This window comes from Pristis pectinata, chromosome 22 (genome assembly GCF_009764475.1).
Source record: "Pristis pectinata isolate sPriPec2 chromosome 22, sPriPec2.1.pri, whole genome shotgun sequence".
Lineage (NCBI taxonomy): Eukaryota > Metazoa > Chordata > Chondrichthyes > Rhinopristiformes > Pristidae > Pristis > Pristis pectinata.
In genome coordinates this window covers 1,997,567-2,020,826 of record NC_067426.1, presented here as the reverse complement: position 1 = coordinate 2,020,826, position 23,260 = coordinate 1,997,567, and the positions used below count along the sequence as shown (strand labels likewise).

The 23,260-nt window shown below is 42.0% G+C and overlaps 1 protein-coding gene across 1 annotated transcript; it reads left to right on the top strand.

Moving 5' to 3' along the window:
• The first annotated feature begins 16 nt into the window (after positions 1–16).
• Positions 17–19,437, top strand: iqcc (IQ motif containing C). Its single transcript, XM_052036456.1, has 4 exons — positions 17–59; positions 13,712–14,105; positions 14,783–14,904; positions 17,630–19,437. Exons 1-4 carry the CDS (start codon positions 18–20, stop codon positions 17,762–17,764), a joined length of 693 nt encoding a protein of 230 aa, XP_051892416.1. The 5' UTR covers position 17; the 3' UTR covers positions 17,765–19,437.
• The last annotated feature ends 3,823 nt before the right edge of the window (positions 19,438–23,260 follow it).

The window sequence follows — 23,260 nt, the reverse complement described above, 5'->3', positions numbered from 1 at the left end:
CTCAGGCGGTGTTTAAAATGGCGGCGGCAGAGAAGTTGGGCCAAGTTTGTGTTTTGCAGGTTAGTTTGTTGGTCCGGAGCGGAGCGCCTGATCCTCCTTAAAACTGGGCTCTAAAATTGTCAGCAACACTTTAGGTCGTTGTTCTGGTTTTTCCCTGGATGTAAATTCAAAGTGGAAGCTCGGAATGAAACGTGTTCTGCACAGGCTGAGGTGGAGCCGCCCGGGTGGGGTCGGCCCGGCCCATTCTGCTCTGGTCCAGGTCCATCTCGGTGCTGAGGTTACTGAGTTTCTCATGTACTGGAGAATCAGAATCATAACAACACACTTATGGCTTGTCGAGCCTGTGCTCCCCTTTTGTAAGGGTAGTTAAGCTGGTCCCGTTCCCTGGAAGCTGCAGTTGTTGTTTCCCTTCAGGTTTCTGGCCAATTACTTTCTGAATGCCACGATTGTATTGACTTCCAGCACCCTTTCAGATAGTGCATTTGCAGAACATCACTATCGTTCCCTGAAAAGTATGTTTCCTTTTCCAGTCACTAGCACAGACACAATGGGCTTTTGTAAAAATTCAATGATTCTGAGTTTCTTTAAATCTGTGCCCTTGGGGGGGAAAAGCTAAAACGTTTTTAACTTGAGATTGTTAACATGTTGAAGATGAAGTGTTTAAAAACTTATTAAAGAATACATTGACTGTTCATTTCCCTTCATGGGTGCTGCCTGAACTATTGAGTTCTTCCAGCATTTTTGTTTTGTTGCTCCAGATTTCAGCATCTGCAGTCTTTCTTGTGTCTTTAAAAACTTTCAAAACTGTTAAACCCTTTATACATGTACTTACCTCAAATAAAATTGTCTACTTACTGTTCTGTAGACAGTTATCTCCACAAATTGATTTGACTCGGGTGCTATACTTTGGCACAGTAGCAGGGGTCCCTGTTGGGGTCCATAACACACATGCTGGTGTAGTTAGCAGTATCAGTGCACTGCTGCTGGCTTAAGCTCTCTGAAGTGCTGCACTTTGGGGTTGTGATTGAAGCCCAAGCAGAACATTTGCCTCAATAAGCTGCATTGAAACCATGCAGGAAACTGAGAACAGAAAGGTCTGAGTGGGAGAGAAAATTAAATTGACCAATGGCTGGAAATTCAGTTTATGCCTGCAAACACCAATAGAAATATTAAGCAAAGGCAATTAGCCATTCTACATTTGCTTTCCTCAACAAGGATGAAACAGCTAATCAGCAGTGCACACAATATACTAAACTGAAGGTAGTACATGTGCAACATAATAACTGGCTATTTAGCTCAGCTGGTTCATGATGGTAGTTTTCCCCAAATGAACTTCCTCTTGCCCTTCATCTACTCTGGCATATTCTTTTATTCCTACCTCTGTGCAGATGATACTAGAGTTGGCCGTGTAGCTAACAGTGAGAAAAAAAAACTTTAAGCTGCAGGATGATATGGATCGGCTGGTTTGAAGAGTAGGAAAGTGGCAAAATGGAATTTAATACATAGAAAAGTGAGGTAATGCATTTGGGCAGGTGTATATTCTTGACCAGGGAATATAAAACAAAAGAAATTGAGTAGTGTGGAGAAATAAAGGGACCCAAGGGATCCACACTTTTTAAGAGGTAGCAGGACATCAATAGGTGGTTAAGAAGGCATATGAGATGCTTTCCTTTATTAGGCCACACATAGAATATAAAGGCGTGATGCTAGAACTGTATTTTCAAAACAGAAAATACAAATGTTGTTCAAGAAAGGCTGTAAGAATAAGCTGGGAAATTATAAGACAGTGAGCCTGATATCAGTCATGGGTAAATTATTGGAAGGCATTCTAAGGGACAGGATATATAAGTATTTGGATAGACAGGGCCTGATTAGGGATAGTCAACATGGCTTTGTGTGTGGTAGGTCATGTCTAACAAATCTTGTAGAGTTTTTCGAGGAAGTTACCAAGAAGGTCAATGAAGGAAAGGCAGTGGACGTTGTTTACATGGACTTTAGCAAGGCCTTTGACAAAGTCCTGCATGGGAGGCTGGTCCAGAAGGTTAATTTGCTTGGCATTCAGGATGAAGTAGCCAATTGGATTCAACGTTGGCTTAGCGGGAGAAGCCAGAGAGTGGTAGTAGATGATTGTGTCTCTGACTGGAGGCCTGTGACTAGTGCCGCAGAGATTGCTGCTGGGTCCATTGTAGTTTATCATCTATAGTAATGATTTAGACAATAATGTGGTAAACTGGAACAACAAATTTGCAGATGACACCAAGATTGGGGGTACAGTGGACAGTGAGGAAGGCTATCAAAGCTGGCAGCATGATCTTGATCAGCTAGGAAAATGGGCTGAAAAATGGCAGATGGAATTTAATGCAGACGAGTGTTGCATTTTGGGAGGACAAACCAGGGTGAGACTTACACAGTGAATGGTAGGGCTCTGAGGTGTGTGGTAGAACAAAGGGACCTGAGAATACAGATCCATAGTCTCTTGAAAGTGGTGCCACAGGTAGATAGGGTCGTAAAGAGAGCTTTTGGCACTTTGGCCTTCTTAAATTGGGGCATTGAGTACAGGAGTTGTGATGTTGTATTGAAGTTGTACAAGATGTTGATGAGGCCGAACTTAAGAGTATTGTGTGTAGTTCTGGTCACCTACCTACAGGAACGATATCAATAAGCTTGAAAAGTGCAGATAACATTTACAAGGATGTTGCTGGGACTTGAGGACCTGAGTTGTAGGGAAAGGTTGAATAGGTTAGGACTTTAATCCTTGGAGCGCAGGAGAATGAGGGGCGATTTTATGGAGGTATACAAAATTATGAGGGGTATAGATAGGGTGAATGCATGCAGGCTTTTTCCCCTCAGGTTGGGTGAGACTAGAACTAGAGGTCATAGGTTTAGGGTGAAAGGTGAAATATATAAGGGGAACCTGAGGGGGGAACTTTTTCACTCAGAGGGTGGTGCAAGTGTGGAACGAGCTGCCAGCAGAAGTTGGAAAGGTGGGTTCAATTGTAACATTTAAGAGAAGTTTGGATAGGTACACGGATGGGAGGGGTTTGGAGGCATGTGGTCTGGGAGTGCATCCATAGGACTAGGCAGAAGATCAGGTTGGCATGGACTAGATGGGCTGAAGGGCCTGTTTCTGTGCTGTAGTGCTCTATGACTAAATTTTTAGATATTAAGGAAATCAGGGCACATAGAGTTAGTCCAGGAAAGTGGCACTGAGGCAGAAGATTAGCCATAATCACATTGAACAGCAGAGTAGATACGAGGAACCAAGTTGCCCATTCCTGCTTTGATTTATGTACCATGACCTTTTATACATAAAAATCCTGCAGTTGCACAGCGGCTGATTGGCCTACTCCTGCTATTTCTAATGTTCTCATATATGACAAAAGGCGGACCACACCCTGAGTACTGCATACCCCATTCTGGTTGTCATACTAAACGAAAGATGTGATAACACTGCAGAAAGCACAGAGAAGATGTACAAGAGATGTTTCCATGGTGAGAAAATTGTCACCCTGAAGAAAAGATTGGCTGAACTGGTGATGTTATCCTTGGAAGAGGGGAACCTGAAGGGAGACTTAAATTGAGGTGTATAAAATTGTGAGTGGTCTTGACAGTGTAAGTAGAAAGAACATAGAACAGTACAGCACAGAACAGGCCCTTCGGCCCACAATGTTGTGCCGACATAGTTAATCCCTCCTACCTACAGAATGCCCATATCCCTCCATTTTCCTCTCATTCATGTGCCCATCCAATCCCCTCTTAAAAGCCCCCAATGAATTTGCCTCCACCACCCTATCAGGCAATGCATTCTAGGCATCCACCACTCTCTCAGTAAAAAAAAACATACCCCTCATGTCTGTTCTGAACCCACCCCCTCTCACCTTTGGATCGCTCAATAATGGGAAAAAGATATTGCTTGTCCACCCTATCATAATTTTATACACTTCCAACAGATCACCCCTCAGCCTCCACCACTCCAGAGAAAAGAGCCCAAGTTTGTCCAGCCTCTCCTGATAGCACATGTCCTCTAATCCAGGCAGCATCCTAGTAAACCTCCTCTGCACCCTCTCTAAAGCCTCGACATTCTTCCTATAGTGAGGTGACCAGAATTGCACTCAATACTCTAAATGTGGCCTAACCAGAGTTCTATAGAGATGCATCGTAACTTCTTGACTCCTATACTCAATACCTCGATTAAAGAAAGCAAGCATTCCATAAGCCTTCTTAAACCATCCAATCTACCTGTGCAGCCACTTTCAATGAGCCAGGGACTTGCACCCTAAGGTCTTTCTGCTCTTCAACACTGTTATGGGTCTTGCCCTTAAGAGTGTACTACCTCTTGACATTAGTCCAACCAAGGTGCAACACCTCACGTTTATCCGGGTTAAACTTTATCTGCCATTTCTCTGCCCACATCTGTAACTGATCTATATCACACTGTATTCGTCGCCAATCTTCTAAACTATTTACAACTCCACCAATTTTGGTATCATCTGCAAACTTACTAAACCATCCATCAATGTACTCATCCAGGTCGTTTATGTACCTTTAGAACATGGTTCCTTTAGCAAAGGAATCAAAAACAAGGGGCATGGATTCAATGAAATTGTTAGAGGATTAGAGGGAAAAAGAGGAAAACTCTTATGAATTAGATGTTTTCAAAATTGTTTTTCCGCAATTGATGTCTGAGCAATCATTGCAGCATCTTGCTGCATGAAATACTTTGCATGTTAACACAAAAAAGTCACATCTATCAGCACGGTTGAATTTCATTGTGTTCTTGGCAACTCTCAACCTTTTGCATTTGGCCTTCTATAGTTTGCTGCTAACACTGATACTAAAAAAAAATGTTTTTTAATCAGGGCCCTGATCAGAAACCCCTTTGCGAATCGTGTAATAACTCGGACGTTACCTTCTCAAAAGATTATTTTGTATTTATAAGGTCAATAGCTATTGAATTACTGTCAACATTTCCAATAGTTCCATCTTCCGGTGCCATGACATGAAATATTGTTTAACAAAGTTGAATGTTATTTTAAATGAAGCAGACAACAGTACTCTGCAGGGAGGAACAACCAACAGGGATATGGATTTATTTATGTTAGGAGAGCTGCTTGACATATAATCATCTTTGTTCCATGCATTTATTTTTTAAAGCGTTTTTGTCCTTCATTTGTAGGCTTATGTTAGAGGTTATTTGGTAAGAAAAAAGTTCCGAATTTTACGTCAAGACTATGAAAGTATTGTGAAAGAAATTGAAGGAAGTATGGTCATGTTGGAATGGGATGGGAAAGAGTTTCCTCGACCCAAATTTAGGAATCAGGTATGTAATGTGTATTTTGTATCTAAAAATTAACCTTTTGGACAATTTATACCTAAAGCGGAGATCAGAACAACGGGAAGGTTTTGGAATACTGAGATAGCTCCCAATCATGTAGCCTAATACAGATTTTAAGAAACAATTACAATCATTTTCAACATGTAGGAAACCTCTCCAGAAATGCAAAATACTTGAGCTATGGCCTTTCTACAAACTAATCCTGAATCCTGTCCCTAATCTGAAAATAATTAACCCTCTGAATGAACTCAGTCAGTTTACTTACCATAAAATAGTCTTTGTAGTGATAAGTTGACACAGGTCAACAGTTAAATTGCAAAATAATGCATATATTGAATTTATTAGACATCTATTCCCCAGCAACTACTTAGAAACAGCCTAACACAAAGTTCAAAAAACTTCAAGGTGACGACACACAAAAAGTGCTGGAGGAACTCAGCAGGTCAGGCAGCATCTATGGAGGGAAATAAACAGTCAATGTTTCGGGATGAGACCCTTCATCAGAACTGGAAAGGAAGAGGGCAGAAACCAGAATTTATTAGAAAAAATATCCTCTCTGACTACTCCCCTTCTGTGACCTAGTGTGTGCTCCTCCCCCTCCCCCCACCACCTTATTCTGGCTTCTGCCCTCTTCCTTTTCAGTCCTGATGAAGGGTCTCGACCCGAAACGTCGACTCTTTATTTCCCTCCATAGATGCTGCCTGACCTGCTGAGTTCCTCCAGCACCTTTTGCGTATTGCTCCAGATCCCTGCATCTGCAGAATTTCTTGTGTCTTCAAGGTGACAACAATGTCTTTAGGGAGGTCTATAACAAATTCTGATGAAATTCTAATTTCTTATTTCTTCCCTGTCTCACCACTGCTCAAGATCATTTCTCCCAATATCACCTCACCTCTCCAACCTAACACCAGCACTTCTAAAGCTCAAGATCCTTCCTTTACCAATGGTAGTGTCGCTGTGTAATATTTTTCAAAAAAAAGTACAGAAGCTTCTAATATAGACTTTGATTTGCACTCTATGCTCTAAATGAATCAAACTGGCAAATCTATTTTGCCTGTCTTCATCTGCCGCATCAGATCATACCTTAAGATCCTAGATTCATCTGAAATACTCGTGAATTATTTAGGGAATGTGTTAAATAAAGGATAAAGGTGGCAAGTTATGCCTGGAGCCAAAGGTTGTGGGTGAGGTCTTTAATGTGTACCGCATCGGTATTCAAGGATGATGCTGACATTGGGGAGGGGTATGTTGATACTCTGGGGTATGTCGATATTAAGAAGGTGTCTTGAAAACATTAAGGTGGATAAATACCCAGGGCCTGATAGGATTCATCCCAGGATGTTAAGAGAAGCAACGGAAGAGTTTTCTGGGGCTTTGACCAAGATCTTTGCATCCTCCTTAGCCATGGGTGAGGTGCCACAAGACTGGAGGACAGCTGGTGTTGTTCCTTGTTTAAGAAGGGCAACAGAGACAAACCAGGAAAATATAGGCCAGTGAGCCTCACATAAATGGTGGGGAAATTATTGGAGAAGATTCTAACGAACAGGATTTACTCGCATTTGGAAAAGCATGGACTTGTTGGGGAAAGTCAGCATGGCTTTGTGCAGGGGAGGTCCTATCTCACAAATTTGATTGAGTTTATTGAGGATGTGACAAAGATTATTGATGAGGGTAGGGCAGGCACGGTAGTGTAGCAGTTAGCGTAAGACTTTACAGCGCCAGCGACCCGGGTTCAAATCCGGCCACTGTCTGTAAGGAGTTTGTACGTTCTACCTGTGTCTGCGTGAGTTTCCTCCGGGTGCTCCGGTTTCCTCCCACGTTCCAAAGACGTACGGGTTAGAAAGTTGTGGGCATGCTATGTTGGCGCCGGAAGCGTGGCGACACTTATGGGCTGCTCCCCAAATCACTACGCAAAATGATGTATTTCACTGTGTGTTTTGATGTACATGTGACTAATAAAGATAGCTTATCTTATATACATGGACTTGAGTAAAGGTCCCTCATGGTAGGCTGGTCCAGAAGATTAAGTCACATGGGATCCACAGTGAGCCAGTAAATTGCATCCAATATTGGTTTGGTCATAGCTGACAGCGGGTAGTGGTAGAGGAGCAAAAAATAAACTGCTGCGAGGGTCAAGCAGCATCATGGAGGCAAAAGGGTTGTGTCATTATTTTGGGTTGAGACCCTGCACCATGACTGGGGAGAGGAAAGATGGCCAGTGTGTAGAAGTCGAAGGGAGGGGTGGAACAGGGGCTGGTAAGTAATAGGAGGAACCAGATGGGGGGGTGTGGGGTGGGGAATGTTGGACAGATGGAGCAGGTGGGAGAGAGGGGAGGGATGGAAAAGGTGAACAAAGGGAGAAAGAACATGGGTGGACTGGTGGGAGTGGGAGAGGAACACAGAGGGTTTGGGTTACTTGAAACTGGAAAACTTAGTGTTCATACCATTGGGTTGTAAGGTATCCGAGTGGAATATGAGGTGTTCTTTTTATAGAAGTGCTGGGGAGAAGTGATAGACAGATTCTTTTTTGACTGGAGGTCTGTGACCAGTGGTGTTCCACAAGCATCAGTGCTTGTTTGTAATATATATAAATGATTTGGATGAAAATATATGTGGTCTGATTAGTAAGTCTGCAGATGACACGGAAATTGGTCAAGTTGTGGACAGTGAGGAAGTTTGTTAAAGGATATTATAGGATATGGATCAGCTAGAAATTTGGGCACAGAAATGGCAGATAGAGTTTAATCCAGACAAGAGTGAAGTCTTGCATTTTGGGAGGTCAAATGCAAGAGAAAAGTTTACAGTAAATGGCAGGACCCTTAGGAGCATTGAAGTACAGAGTGATCTTGAGGTGTAAATCCATAGCTCCCTGAAATTATTGGTATTGGTTTATTTTGTCACTTGTACCGATGGTACTGTGAAAAGCTTGTCTTACACACCGATCGTACAGGTCAATTTCATTACACAGTGCAGTTACATTGAGTTAGTACAGAGTGCATTGACGTAGTACAGGTAAAAACAATAACAGTACAGAGTAAAGTGTCACAGCTACAGAGAAAGTGCAGTGCAATAAGGTGCAAGGTCACAGCAAGGTAGATCGTAAGGTCATAGTCCATCCCATTGTATAAGGGAACCATTCAATAGTCTTATCACAGTGGGGTAGAAGCTGTCCTTAAGTCTGGTGGTATGTGCCCGATGGAAGAGGAGAGAAGAGAGAATGTCCCGGGTGGGTGGGGTCTTTGATTATACTGGCTGCTTCACCTAGACAACGAGAGGTAAAGACAGAGTCCAAGGAGGGGATGCTGGTGTCCGTGATGCGCTGGGCTGTGTCCACAACTCTCTGCAGCTTCTTGAGGTCCTGGGCAGAGCAGTTGCCTTACCAAGCTGTGATACCTCCAGATAGGATGCTTTCTATGGTGCATCGTTCAAAGTTGGTGAGAGTCAAAGGGGACAAACCAAATTTCTTTAGCCTCCTGAGGAAATAGAGGCACTGGTGAGCTTTCTTGGCTGTGGCATCTACGTGATTTGACCAGGACAGGCTGTTGGTAATGTTCACTCCCAGGAACTTGAAGCTCTCAACCCTCTTGACCTCAGCACCATTGATGTAGACAGGTGCATGTACACTGCCCCCTCTCCTGAAATCAATGACCAGCTCTTTTGTTTTGTTGACATTGAGGGAAAGGTTGTTGTCATGACACCATTCCACTAAGCTCTCTATCTCCTTCCTGTACTCCGACTCATCGCTGTTTGAGATATGGCCTACAACAGTGGTATCATCTGCAAACTTGCAGATGGAGTTAGAGCAGAATCTGGCCAAACAGTCATGAGTGTATAGGGAGTAGAGTAGAGGGCTAAGGACGCAGCTTGTGGGGCAACACAAGTGGACAGGGTGGTGAAGAAAGTATACGGCAGGCTTGCCTTCATCGAGTATAAAAGTAGGGAAGTCACGTTACAGCTGAGGTTGGATAGGTTGGACAAACTTGGATTGTTTCCTCGGAAACATTGGTGACTAAGGGGCAACCTGATAGAAGTATATAAAATTTAGAGACATAGATAGAGTAGATACTTATAGAGTCTTTTTCTCAGGGTGGAAATGTCAAATACTAGAGGGCATAGGTTTAAGGTGAGGGGGGAAAGTTTAAAGAAGATGCACAGGGCAAGTTTTTTTCCAGACATAATGGTAGGTGCCTGGAATGGGCTGCTAGGGGAGGTGGTGGAAGCAGCTATGATAGCAATGTTTAAGAGGCATTTAGATGAGCAAGGAATAGAGGGATTTGGACCATGTGCAGGCAAATGGATTAGTTTAATTTGACCTCATGGTTGGCACAGAAGGTGGTGAGCAGAAGGGCCCTGTTCCTGTGCTGCACTGTTCTATGATCTATGTATCAGTACCGTTGATGGATTGTTATGGAAACACATGCTGTTTTAAACATCGAATTCAATGTATTGGCAGTGCTTTAGGAAATCCTATTTATAGCACCATTTCCTTCCTGTAAGCAACATATTCAGTGTCACATTTTGTGATAAGTTTGACTTCCATTTACTAGAAAAGTGCAGTGTAGCGTTCTGATTTGACACAGGAATGAAGAATATGCATCTTGCCCTTCTGTTCTCTTCCTGGATTGCTGGAACAGACCAGGGAATGCTGCTGATTGTTGAAATGACAGTGGGGGTAGTGCAGGGATCTGTAGACTCAGTGACCTGCCTCAGATATTTACATCAATGGCTTAGATGAGGGAATCAATTTATGATGACAGTATAAATCTAGGCTTGTGTCAGTGTTTTTGTTCACAGGGTGTGGATGTTGCTGATGATGTTAATATTTATTATCCATTCCTAATTGACCCTGAACTGAGCTGGCAGTTACGAATCAACTGCACTGCTGGGCTTGAAGTCACTATATATGGAAGGCAGATATCCTTTCCTAAAGGACATTGGTGAATTAGATAGGTTTTTACAACAGTCTGGTAATTTCATGGTTACTGTTAGTGAGATTAGTTTTTATAAAAAGCAAATTCCAGATTTATGTACTTGTATTTAAATTCCCCAACTACCATGGGGGGGAGGGGGGGGGTGGAGTTCAAACATAAGTCTCTGGATCATTGTTCTAGAATTCTGGCTGCCAGCGCATTAACAACTGTGCTGTTGTACTGTGCTGTTGTATTGTGCTGTACTGACTTGAATATGAAGAATCTCAATACATTTTCTTCTGAATTGGTATAGGACCATTTCATACTCTTGGAATGTTCTGCAGTCTTAGTTATTTAATGGAGTCTGGATACCATTCTTTTGCAGGCAAATCTGGCAGCTGGTCTGTGTGCAGCAAATACTAATGGTTGGTGAGCTTCTCTTGGCTTTCTTGGTTGAAAGCTGAATACTGTCCAGAATAATAGATGAATTTGCTGCTCATTGGGTCATTCATGTTCACCTGGGACAAGCAGACAGGATGCATTTGAAGGACTGCATCATCACCAGGCAATTTATTTCATTGTGAAGCCTCCACTTAAGCTCAGGAATGTAGCTTATGCAGACTTCTGAGACGACAATGCCATCCCTTCACCAGGGTCCAACCTTTCAATGTAGCACATGCCCTCTAATCCAGGCAGCAACCTTGTAAACCTCTTCTGCACCCTCTCCAAAGTCTCCACATCCTTCCTATAATGGGGTGACCAGAATTGAATACTCCAGATGCAGCCTAACCAGAGTTTTATAAAGCTGCAACATAACTTCCTGACTCTTGAACTCAATGACTCAACTAATCAAGCCAAGCATGCCATATACCTTCTTTACCACTCTGTCAACTCGTGCAGCCATTTTCAGGGAGCTATGGATTTGGACCCAAGATCCCTATGTATATCAATGCTGTTAAGGGTCCTGCCATTAATTGTGTACTGTCCCTTTCTGTTTGATCTCTCAAAGTGTAACACCTCACACCTACCCAGATTAAACTCCATCTGCCAATTCTCCGCCCATTTCTGTAACTGATCTATATCCTGTGTATCCTTTGGCAATCTTCTACACTGTCCACAACGCCACCAGTCTTTATATCGTCTGCGAACTTATCCACGTTTTCATCCACGTCATGGCATCTGTTATGTGTCTGACGTCCATTAAACGGCAGAGCAAACTCAAGGGGCCACATGACCTCCTCCTGTTTCTATTTCTTATGTTCTTATGAACCCAAGTAAATAGTGTAAAGGAAAGAATAAACAATTAAGTAGATTGTTCCACGTCCTGGGAATATCCCGAATTTTAGTCAATCCACTCATGGATGTAAAAGATCGAATGATTTTTCTCAATATCCTGGGCTGCACTTACTCCTTAACCATTATCACCCACTAGGTTGTAGGTTATTTATCTCTGTTGTTCGTCAGACTTGCTGTGCATGGATTGGCTGTAGTGCCTCTTAGTTTACAACTGTTATATCCTTTGGGACTTGCAGAGGTTATAAAGGCTGCTGTGTTAATGTATCTTTTCTTTTGAAGGCTTTCTGACTTCTTACCCAACTGGAAATGATTTTGCAAGTACTGTAGACAGCTGCAAACTGTAGTCTTCTTCAGTAAACCTTAACTGCTGTGAGAGCAGCTTTTGTTTCCTTTGGCCAACATCAACACTAATCCTGTTCTCCTGAGAACAATTTTCTTAAATCTGTAGTAGTACTTTTGCCTAAGTCTGATTTATTTTTGCACCTGAATTGGATAACCCATTTTACCGTGTGACTTGCTTCAACTCCAAGTTTCTATTTGGCTTCTTGCTGCAGCAATCTTATTTAAAGGTATCCCATTTCTCATTTGTAAAGGTGGCCAACGGACCCCACTCACTCATCTGTCGTCTTGTTCAGTGTGCCCTCTGAAATCTATTCCCTGCTGAGAATTCCACTTGCTGAATACACATTGAGATGCCTCTATCACTGTCTAGATATAGTTTCTACTAAGACTGCTGTTCCCTTTCCAGTTTTTCCTATCCTCTTTAAACATCTTAACCAGTTCAGATTGTGACCTTACCTGGAGGCACATTATATCCTTGTAGTCAGATCTCTGCTTCGAATTCATCACTTTTTTTTTAACACTTCAATCACAAATACTGATTTTTTTTTGTAACTTGGATTTCTTATCAGTTTGGTTTCCTTGCCTCTAATTTTCCATTTTCGCTTTGCTTCCCCCAAATATTTCAGCTGCCCCATCTGTTTGCTACTTGACTCCCCTGCTTGACCACATTATCTACATTAAGTATTAATTTGAACTTCATTTGATGACCTGCATACTAATATGTTTATCCTCCCTATTGTCAAAATAATGTCTGTAATAAATTAGATATTTAAACATGGTTATCTTTGAGCCACTTTTCTTTTAAAGTCTTGTATTATTGAGTATCTTCTTACAGCTTTATTGGAGCCTGAGGCTGGACAATATCCTTCCCAAGATTCCTTGGCTAATCACTGCAGTGTAGTTCTGGACGTACCAGACAGTGTGGGGGAAGGGCAGTGCAAGGCTCCCGAGGTGCTGCAACCAATGCATTCACTGCAGATCCATTTATACAACTCTGAAGTAGAGATTGATTTGGTCATACAAGAACGTTGTCTGTAAAGCACAGACTACTGGATAAAATAAACGTTAGTGCAGCTGCTGGGTAGAAACAAACCTTGGCAGTATATTGAACTGCAAAGAGGATAGTGATAGATGGCAGCAGGGTAGAAACTGGCTGGTGGAATGGACTGGCATGTGGCAGATAAAGTTTAATGCAGAGAAATGTAAGATAATGGTAGAAAGAATGAGGAGAGGTATACAGAATAAAGAATACTATTCTCAAAGAATGAAGGAGCAGAGAGACCTGTGGGTATGGGTGCACACATCACAGAAGTGGCAGGGCAGATTGAGTAAACAGTTAATAGACATAACAATGCTGGACTTTATCAGTAGAGTATAAAGTAGGGAAGCTATGTGATTCTTTATAAACTGCTGGTCAAGCTTCCACTGAAGGATTGCCTTCAGTTCTGGTCAACAATTATAGAAAGGATGTGATGAGATGAGCCATGGTATGGGAATGATTTATGAGAATGGCTCCCGGGGTGAGGAACTAATTTTAACAGAATAGACTGGAGAGCTTGGGACTTTTTTTCTTTCAAAGAAGGTTGAGGCTGTATTTTTATATCAAAGCATGTAAAGTGATGAGGGGTCTGGACAGAGTAGATAATGGGTGGAGGGTTCAAGGATTAGAGGGCACAGGTATGAAATAAAGAGGAAGACAATTAACAGTGACATGAGAGAAAACATTTTAATCAAAATCCTTACTTGAAGAAAAAGCAACTTCCAAGCTTTTTTTATTGACTGGTATCTGAGAATTTATTCTGACTGAATTTGTTTTCATCTTTGACAGCTTTCAGGAACAGAAGGTGTCTACAATGTGCCTAAGAGTAAAACATCTGAAGCACTTTGTCCTGAAGCTGAAAAAAGTGCTGACTGTTCACTATTTGAGAACGATGAGCCAGTAAAAGATTCTTGTGAAAGCAGGAACTCCTCCAGCAGGCAAAGTATTCCCAAGCAGCTGGAAGTTCCTAACACACTGAACACAGATACCAGTTCACACGGACAGGCACCGCAGATCGAAGGTGTGACTCCATTTTTAGAGACAGAGGAAGCATCCTGTGCACGTGGTGATGAGAGGAGGGACCCTGATAATTCCACGTCCGTAATGTCAGCATGCATTAGCACAGTACTGGAGAATATATCCAATGCCAGCATTGCAAGTGAAATGCAAGATACACCAAATGGTACGTAAGGATGAAGCACAGCCTTAGAATAAAGGAACATCCCTTTAGAACTGAGATGGGGAGGAATTTCTTCAGCCAGAGGGTGGTGAATCTGTGGAATTTATTGTCACAGATGGCTTGGAGGCCAAGTCATTGGGTTTATTTAAGGCAGAGATTGATAGGTTCTTGGTTGGTAAGGGGGTTAATGGTTAGTGGGAGATAATGGGTTGAAAAATAAGTCAGCCATGATTGAATGGCAGAGTAGACCCGATGGGCCGAATGGCCTAATTCAGCTCCTATATCTTATAAATTCAATCATTAATACACTAATGGTTATAAAATGTTTTGAAATATTAATTGATTGAACCAATATTGCAGTTACTTAGAATAGTTTTTTTGGTTCGGGAATGACGATACAAAGCTTTGAAATTATTGAGAAGAAAGTTGGGTATTTTGTTGAGGTGGCAAGAAGAGAAAACAAAAGAGTTCTCTGGACGGACAGATCAGATGTTTCCATTCTTGTCCACCTGTATATTTTGGATACATTCCTCCTTGGATAAGTTGAAATGTCCCAAGGATGTATTCTGCTATAAAACAATTTTGTGCCTTATCTAAGATTCAACTATACATCCTTTCAAAAATGAGAAGCTGGTTCTGAAAAGCCGCATGCTGAGGAATGTTGTCATTTGAATCCGCAGAACCTCTGTGTAAATTACAAAGGAAAGAGATGCCTACAACATGCCAAGAACTTCAGAACTATAGAAGTAGCCTTGCGATGGAACTCTTGTGGCTGCAACAAGCCATTGCTAGCCGTAAAAATGTAAGTGATATAAATTCATGTGGGATTGAGACTAAATCCAATCAAGGTCGGTGTTTGAAAATTTGACCCTGAATGAGCTTCAGATCTGTTGCAATTCCTCCTATTTCCTTCTCGGAGACATCATCCAACTCCAGTTTTGCCTCAGTTCATCTGGCATCGAAACTCTCCTTCATGTCTTTGTTACCTCTAGATTTGATTACTCAACAGGCTCAGTTGCTTTCCTTCATTCTACAGAATTGCTGCCTGTGCCCTAATTTGCCCCAAGTTCTGTTCACTTGTCATCCTTGCTCCCCCTTCCTTACATTGGATGCTGGTTAAACAATGTCTTGAAAATAACTATTCTCTTTTCAAATTCTTCCACAGCCCTGTCCTTCCCAATCTCCCAGCTACTCCAGTCCTGCACCTGCCCAAGGTCTCTTTATTCATCCAGCTCTGGTGTAGTGATCATGCTTAACACTCTACTATTGGTGGCCGTACCTTTGGCTGCCAACGACCTGATTTATGGAATTGTTCTCTGAACTTTTCCCCTGTCTACCTCCTTCCTTTTTTACCACAGCCTTGGACTAAACAGGAAACAATGAGCTGGATTCCAGAGCTGAGGTGAGAGTGACTACCCTTGACATTAAGGCAGTGTTTGACCACGTGTGGCATCAAGGGACCCTGGTAAGATTGAAGCCAGTGGGCAGTAAGGGGAAAACTGTCCAGTGATTGGAGTGATACCTTACATAAAGAAGGAAGGTTGTTGAAGCTCAATCATTCCAGCCCCAGGGCATCACTGCAGGGGTTCCTCAACCAAACCGTCTTCAGTTGCTTGATCAACAACCATCCTTTGATCAGTGTAGAAGCGGGGATGTTTGCTGATGACAGGCCAATGTTCAGTTGCAGTTGCAACTCCACTACAGATGAAGCAGTCCACACCTGCATGCAGCTGGATCTAGTCAACATTCAGGGGATGGGCTGATGGGTGGCAAGTAACATTAGTGCCACAAAAGTGACCTTCTTCAAGAAGAGAGAATCTTACTACTTCTGTGGAACGATGAACTGCTGGTAGAGCTGCTCCAGTGACCCGGGTTCAGTCCCTCCCTCTCATGAGATGTCTGTGTAGAGTTTGCACATTGTCCCTGTGACCATATGGGTTTCCCCTCTTTCTCCCACTTCCCAAAAACAAGGAGGTTCTTCGGTTAACTGGCCACTGTAATTTGCCTTAAGTGTATCGGTGAGTGGGAGAAACTGGGTGATATGGGAATGTAGGGAGAATAGGCTGCGGGGAAAAATTAGTGAGGGCAATGGCTTTGCTCTGTGAGTCAGCATAGACTGGATGGGTCAAATGGCCTCCTCCCATCTCATAAGGAAGCATGAAGTGTAAAAATATACCCATGCCATCCAGTGACATAAGCAGCACCAAGTCCTGGGGTGGGGGTCACACTGACTAGAAATGCAGCTGGACAGACAGAGGATAGATCTGATGTGGTGAATAATTCAGCTCCTCGTATCTGCAACACACTAATCAGGAGTCTGATGGAATACTCTCCACTTGCCTGGGTGAGTGAAGGTAAAACAATACTCTAGAAGTTTGACACCATCAAGGTAAAGAAGCCCAATTGGTACCTCATCCATCCCCTAAACATTCATTCCCTTCACAACGAGCACATGCTGAGTGCAGTACAAACCATTTACAAACCCATCTAGGCCAACAATGCCTCCATACCCGTGCCTCTATCACCAAGAAGGGCAAGGGTAGCACGTGCATGGGGACATCACCACCTACAAGTTCCCCACCAAGTGGGACAGCATCCTGACTTGGAAATCTGTCGTCGGTCCTTCATTGTCACTGAGCCTAAACCCTGGACCTCCCTGCCCAACAGCACTTTGGGAGCACCGTAACCAGAGTTCTTACCTGTAGCATCTCAAGGGCAGTTAGAGATGGACAAATGAAGGCTGACTTTACCAATGATGCCCAGATCCCAAAAAACAATTTTTTAAAAAGTCCTCAAATATTCATTGGCCTAATTAGTCAACTGGCCTAATATCTCCTTGTGAGCCAGTATAACATTTTGTTTGATTACCCTATTTTGTGATGTTTTTCCCGCATTAAAGGTACTGTTTAAATGGAAATTGTTTTCTTTTAAACTAACTCACTTATGGTCTTATCTTACTTACCAGTATCTGATACTGAAGCAACAGTTGGGACCTCCAGAACAATGATGTGCTTTCAGAATTGGCAGCACCACATGATTCATAAGAGACAAGTTGAGTAAAACTGCTTCTTAATAATGAACTGGCAGTGACAGTAGTGATACCACGGAATAGATTCGCCTGGGCGATACTACAACACTGCACTTACTAGAAACCTTTACCTTGAAAGAAAAGGTTTTAAGAATGTTATTGGCAACCTAATGTATCCTTGAAGCTGTAGTCCTATATTTTAGAGTTCATATGTTACAGGTAGTTTGTTTCAAGATCATGGATCTTTACTGGTCCTGTTAAACTTCCAGCCATAATTCTACACATTATATTCCTTTCAAATTAATATGCCAGTTTATTTATAGCTGGTTTCGTGGTCAGGGTAAGGAGTATCTATCACAGATCTTGGCATCCATCCATCTCTGCTACTGCTAACCAGCTCCATCCCACATCAGTTTGTGTGGTTTGGCCTTTGTTACAATGGTTTATTTTACAGAGGAGATGCCTGCTGCTTGATTATGTTATTTCCTCTTTTTTTTAGGACATTTTATCTTTCTCGAACAAGATGTGGTGTTTCAAGGTTAATATTACTAATTGGGGGTCTGGGTGTGAGGATGAATTTAACACAGATTTTGTTGTAAAAGGCAATCTAATTTGTGCCCCTGGTTTTCTTTAGTAAGGTTCTGATTGCTCGCTGAGGAGAGAATGCACGGAATAGAAGCCGGGAATCTCCCTAAGGAAATAAAAGAATTAAATGCCTGTTGTGCTTAATTCTCTACATTTTATACAAGAGGAAAGCTGAGCAGAAGCCTGGAATGGGCTATTAGGCAAATCCTTGAATAAGAACCATAAATTAAAATATATACTCTGTGTGTCTGTTTATTTTGGAATACTGTCTAATAGTTTCTGTTGTTATTTTGATAATTTCCAGTTGTTACAGAACTTTTCCTCTCCACCTATTATCCATGAGAAAAAATCATTAAAATATATTTTTATATTAAATGTAGAGTAATTCCCTTTTTTCCTGTTTACACCCCTCACGTGGACACTTTATGAGAAGTAGCAATAATCTCCATCCCTCAAGCACAATTCTTGTCTTAAAAATGATAAAGACTGTCAGCATTCCCAGCTGTCAATCTTCAGTTGCAGTTGGTAATAAAATTTTGATCATGATTGGATTTCCAGGATCTTCATCACAATATTTCATCTCATAGCATTATATACACCCGGTGGTCTTATACGCCAGCCTGTACAATCCACAAAAATTATTAGGGTAAAGGTCAAATGGCCAGAGTTGCCCTTCTTACCTGCTGCCCTTGGACCTTTGGCTTTTGCTAACCATGAAAAATAATAATTGGAGGCTAAGCGGAAGCTGCCTCTTCTGGAGATTGGAACATATTTCACCCGTTTCTTGTCTAGTTGAATATTCCTGGGCCAGGTAGACCATAATAGCTTGACACTTGGTTCATCTCCATTAGAAATCCCTGTGGTCAGGGGTAGTTACCCACTAGAGGGCAGAGAGACTACCTTGTTTAGGATTACAGTACCATATAGCAATCATTTTATTCCTAATGTTCATTGCCCTTCTAATACATATTCCTAACAACACAACTTTTAGGTTTATTTGTGAAAATTTGGACCAGCAATTTAAAAATAAGGCTGATGGTAAGAGCATTTTTAAAAAATTCATCTTAAGGTCCATTGCCTGTTGTTTGGCCATTTTCTTGCTTTTCTGCATTGTTTGGGTAAAACCCCCTGTATATCTCCATCCAGGTTTCTATTGAAATTAAAGTAGTCAGGAGAATTCTCAAATAATTTCTGACAGTGTTCACACACTAGGATTTTCTGTATAATGCTCTTGGCCTGTGTTGTACTACTGTTTCTGTTGCTTTGAGAAACAAAATGCATTGCTGCCATAAGCTATTTTTACAAATGGCCTACAGCACAAGAAAGCTGTCATTGGGATCCAAGTCATCAAACAGAATCATAAAACAGGAGGCAGGGCACATACAGATGTTCTCCATTCATTGTGGACTTTGAGTAATTTGTCATCATGGTTTTGGTTTAATATTATTGTCACATGTACTGAGGTACAGTGAAAAACTTTGTTTTGCATGCCATCCATACAATGTACAACAGTACATTGAGGTAGTACAAGGGAAAACTAACAAAATGTAAAATAAGATTACAGAGAAAGTGCAGTGCAGGTAGACAATAAGCTGCAAGGTCATAATGAGGTAGACTATGAGGTCAAGAGTCCATCTCATCGTACTAGGGGACCATTCAATAGTCTTACAACAGTGGGATAGAAGCTGTCCTTGAGCCTGGTGGTATGTGCTTTCAGGCTTTTGTATCTTCTGCCCGATGGGGGGGCAGGGAAGAAGAATAGAATATCTGGGGTGGGGGGGGGGGGTCGTTGGTTATGTTGGCTGCTTTACCAAGGCAGCGAGAAGTGTAGGCAGAGTCCATGGAGGGGAGGAGGCTGGTTTCTGTGATGTGCTGAGCTGTGTCCACACTCTCTGCAGTTTTTTGTGGTCTTGGGCAGAGCAGTTGCCGTCCCAAGCCGTGATGCAACAGGATGGGATGCTTTCTATTTTTTTCAACCATTTGCTTGCTTCTGATCTCATCTCCAATCCGTAGCCTGCACTCTCTCCCATCCTGGTTCTCTCTATTTCAACAGTACAGTTCTGAGCCATTCTGGAGTACAATGGGTTTGGCTATCAATTAGCAACACACAGGATGCCGGAGGAACTCGGTGGGTCAGGCAGCATCTATAGAGGGAAATGACATTTCGGGTCGAGACCCTTCATCTGACTCACCTGCTGAGTTCCTCCAGCATCTTTTATGTTGCTCCAGATTCCAGCATCTGCAGTGTCTGGTGTCTCTATTTAGCCATCAATTTGTTGAGTAGACTGGACCACATCAAGTGCTACAGAAACTTGCTCTGTTCTACCTTTGCCCTTCCCTTCTACCAACCATTATGAATTCAGGCTCATCCTGGGAGCAGAAACTACTGCAGGGGAGAAATACATCTGGATGAGGATGGGGCTATTTTAATTTAGTTGCTGTTTAGTTATTGTTGTAGTTTATAGTGACTTCTTGTGGTATTGTAGTACTGGTAATAAACTTGTTTTTGTAAAAAAAGGTTGTTAACTTTATAATTGCTTTAAGAGCACAGAGCAGTACGGTGCTCGACTTGATGTCCTGCAAATAAGCCCTTCATTTCTGAATCCTTTAACTATGCTTTTGATGAATATAGGCTTTTTAAACTCCTGACACCCCTACCACTGCTGCAATTGGGTAAGGAATTGAAATTACAAAGAAGACAGAAGCACAAATGCCATTCCTAAGGGTGCAATGTTCCAGAACAAAGCACTTCCTTCCCAATGGGCATGCAGGAATCAATGATGACAATCAGATATACAGAGCATCAGCAGCAGTCTCTGATTGAAGTGGAGACAGGTGTCTTTAAAGAATCACCAGATGATTTCTCAACAGCCTGTTAATCAGACTGTTAATTATTTGTACTATTCAAGTGCACACGATGTAAACAGAAAATGTAAAAGTCCATCTTTTCACAAATGTGTGAACTTGCTACCTGCTGTCATTTCCAAAACCTCCAGCCCTAGTCAAACAGAATTCATCTGATTAATTTTTGAACAGAGTGCTGACAAAACCCTTTTGAAATTCAGCCATCACAAAATACAAAATATTCACAAGCTTCTTCCCCCGTACATTACAACTTGCATCATCTCTGTACTGCATTCTACACAACTTCCGGCATCACAAACACATCAGAGGTGACTTTTGAAGTGTGACCACTATTGTAATAGATTTAGCAGCCAATTTTTACACACCAAGCTCCCTTATATAACCATGTAATAATGACCAAATAAGCTCTTTTTTAGTGGTTTATTGAGGAATAAATATTGGCCAGAAGACTTGGGTAGGTTCCTGCTCTTATTCAAAATAGTTCCATAGGAATTTTAAACTTTCCCAAGAGAGTAAATGGGTCCCCAATTTAATGTTTAACCTGAAGGAAGGCAGCTCTGAAGGTACAGCACTACCTTGGTACTGTGCTGGAACCTGGACTTCCAGTGTTCCAGTATCTGGAATAGGACCTGGACCTACAACCTTCTCGACTGAGCCACTGGAGGGTGAAGATCCATGCAAGTTATGCAACTTAGAGAGCAAATTAAATGGCTGATATAAAGTTTGATATAAAAACATTGGCAGAGGTTTTGAATGTTTGAGGTGTGGATTTGCTCCATGGTGTGCATGACATGGGCCACAGGATCATCAAGCATACAAATGTTTCTTGTCTACATTGGGTTTTCATTAATTAGTGTAACAACTGATCAATCAACAGAAAGAATACAGTAAATGGAGAATTTACCCAGTTTACAACGTGTTCTGAAGCATTGTTTGTCTGGGATGATGTTTCAATGGAGGGCTGGGGGATTGAATCACTCCAACTGGATCCTTCCACTGTCTGTAATGATCAGATGCCTACTCTCCATTAATGTGGAGTCTTGCAAGATTCTGTTGTACATGTCCCAACCTGCTCTGAGCTTTGTTCACCTGTCACCATTGATTGTTGACCTGCATTGAATGGAATGTATGGAATGATCTGTCTGATTGGCACGCAAACAAAAGCTTTTCACTGTATCTCGGTACATGTGACAATAATAAACCAATTAATTACCACTGTATCACGGTTATGCACGAATCTGGTTTTACAAGTCACGGCTTTGTTTTCAGACCTCTCTTGCCCATTCCACTAATCTAATAAAGCCTCCAAGCTACCTGCACTCCTCAAATCTGACCTTTTGAGTTTGATTTTCATTGGCAACCATGCCTTCAGCTGTCAAGATCCTAAGGTCTGGAATTCCCTCCGTAAACCTCTACTCTACCAACTCCTTACCTCGGTCTCCTTCATAGATCAAGGCATTTTGTGTCAATTTTTGTTTGATAATACTCTGGGAAGCATCTCAAGATGTTTTGCTGCATTAAAAGGTGCTGTACAAATGAAAGTTGTTTCTGCTAGGTATGTCACCTTTCAGCTGCTCCATTATATCACAACCCCAACCTGTCCTTTCAGATGAATGCTAAAAAAATCTGATGCCAGTATTTGAAGTAAAGGAGGAGAATGCTCCCCGTGTCCTGCCAAACACCCCTCCCCAATCAACATCACTAAAACGTTCCTTGGTTGTTCATCTCATTGTTACTTGCCCGTTGGCTGCCAAACCTCCCTGTGTTGTTGCTGCGACTCCGCATCAAAGGCTCTACATTGGGTGTGAAGCACTCTGGGTTAAGGTAAGATGTGGAAAAGTGCAGTATCAATGCACCTTTTAATGGAAGTGAATGAATGGTTTGACACACATAGCTGTGGAGGGAAGGAACTGGTCCCATTGACATACATTTTAAATAACCTTTCAGACTATACCTGCCTAATAATGTCATAATTTAGTTTCATTTTCCTAAAACACTATTTTATTCTATTACCATTCATTGCGAGTAAATGATCTAATCTTTTTGCACTGGTAAATTGGTTTATTATTGTCACAAGTAGAGTAAAAAACTTTGTTTTGCATGCCATCCATGCAGATCAGTTCATGATAAGAGTGTATTGAGGTAGTACAAAGGAAAACAATAACAGAAGGCAGAATAAAGTGTCATAGTTACAGAGAAAGTGCAGTGCAGGTAGACAATAAGATACAAGGCCATGAACGACGTAGATTGCGAGGTCAAGAATCCATCTGATTGTACTAGGGAACTGTTCAATAGTCTTATAACAGTGGGACAGAAGCTGTCCTTGAGCCTGGTGGTACGTGCTTTCAGGTTTTTGTATCTTTTGCCCGATGGGAGGGGGGAGAAGAGAGAATGTCCGAGGTAGGTGGGGACTTTGATTATGTTGGCTGCTTTACAGGCAGCGAGAAGTATAGACAGAGTCCATGGAGGAGAGGCTGGTTTCCGTGATGTGCTGAGCTGTGTCCACATCTCTCTGCAGTTTCTTGCAGTCTCGGGCAGAGCAGTTGTCGTACCAAGCCGTGAGCATCCGGATAGGATGCTTTCTATGGTGCATTGATAAAAATTGGTGAGGGGTTGACGGGACTCGCTGAATTTCTTTAACCTTCTGAGAAAGTAGAGGCGCTGGTGAGCTTTCTTGGCT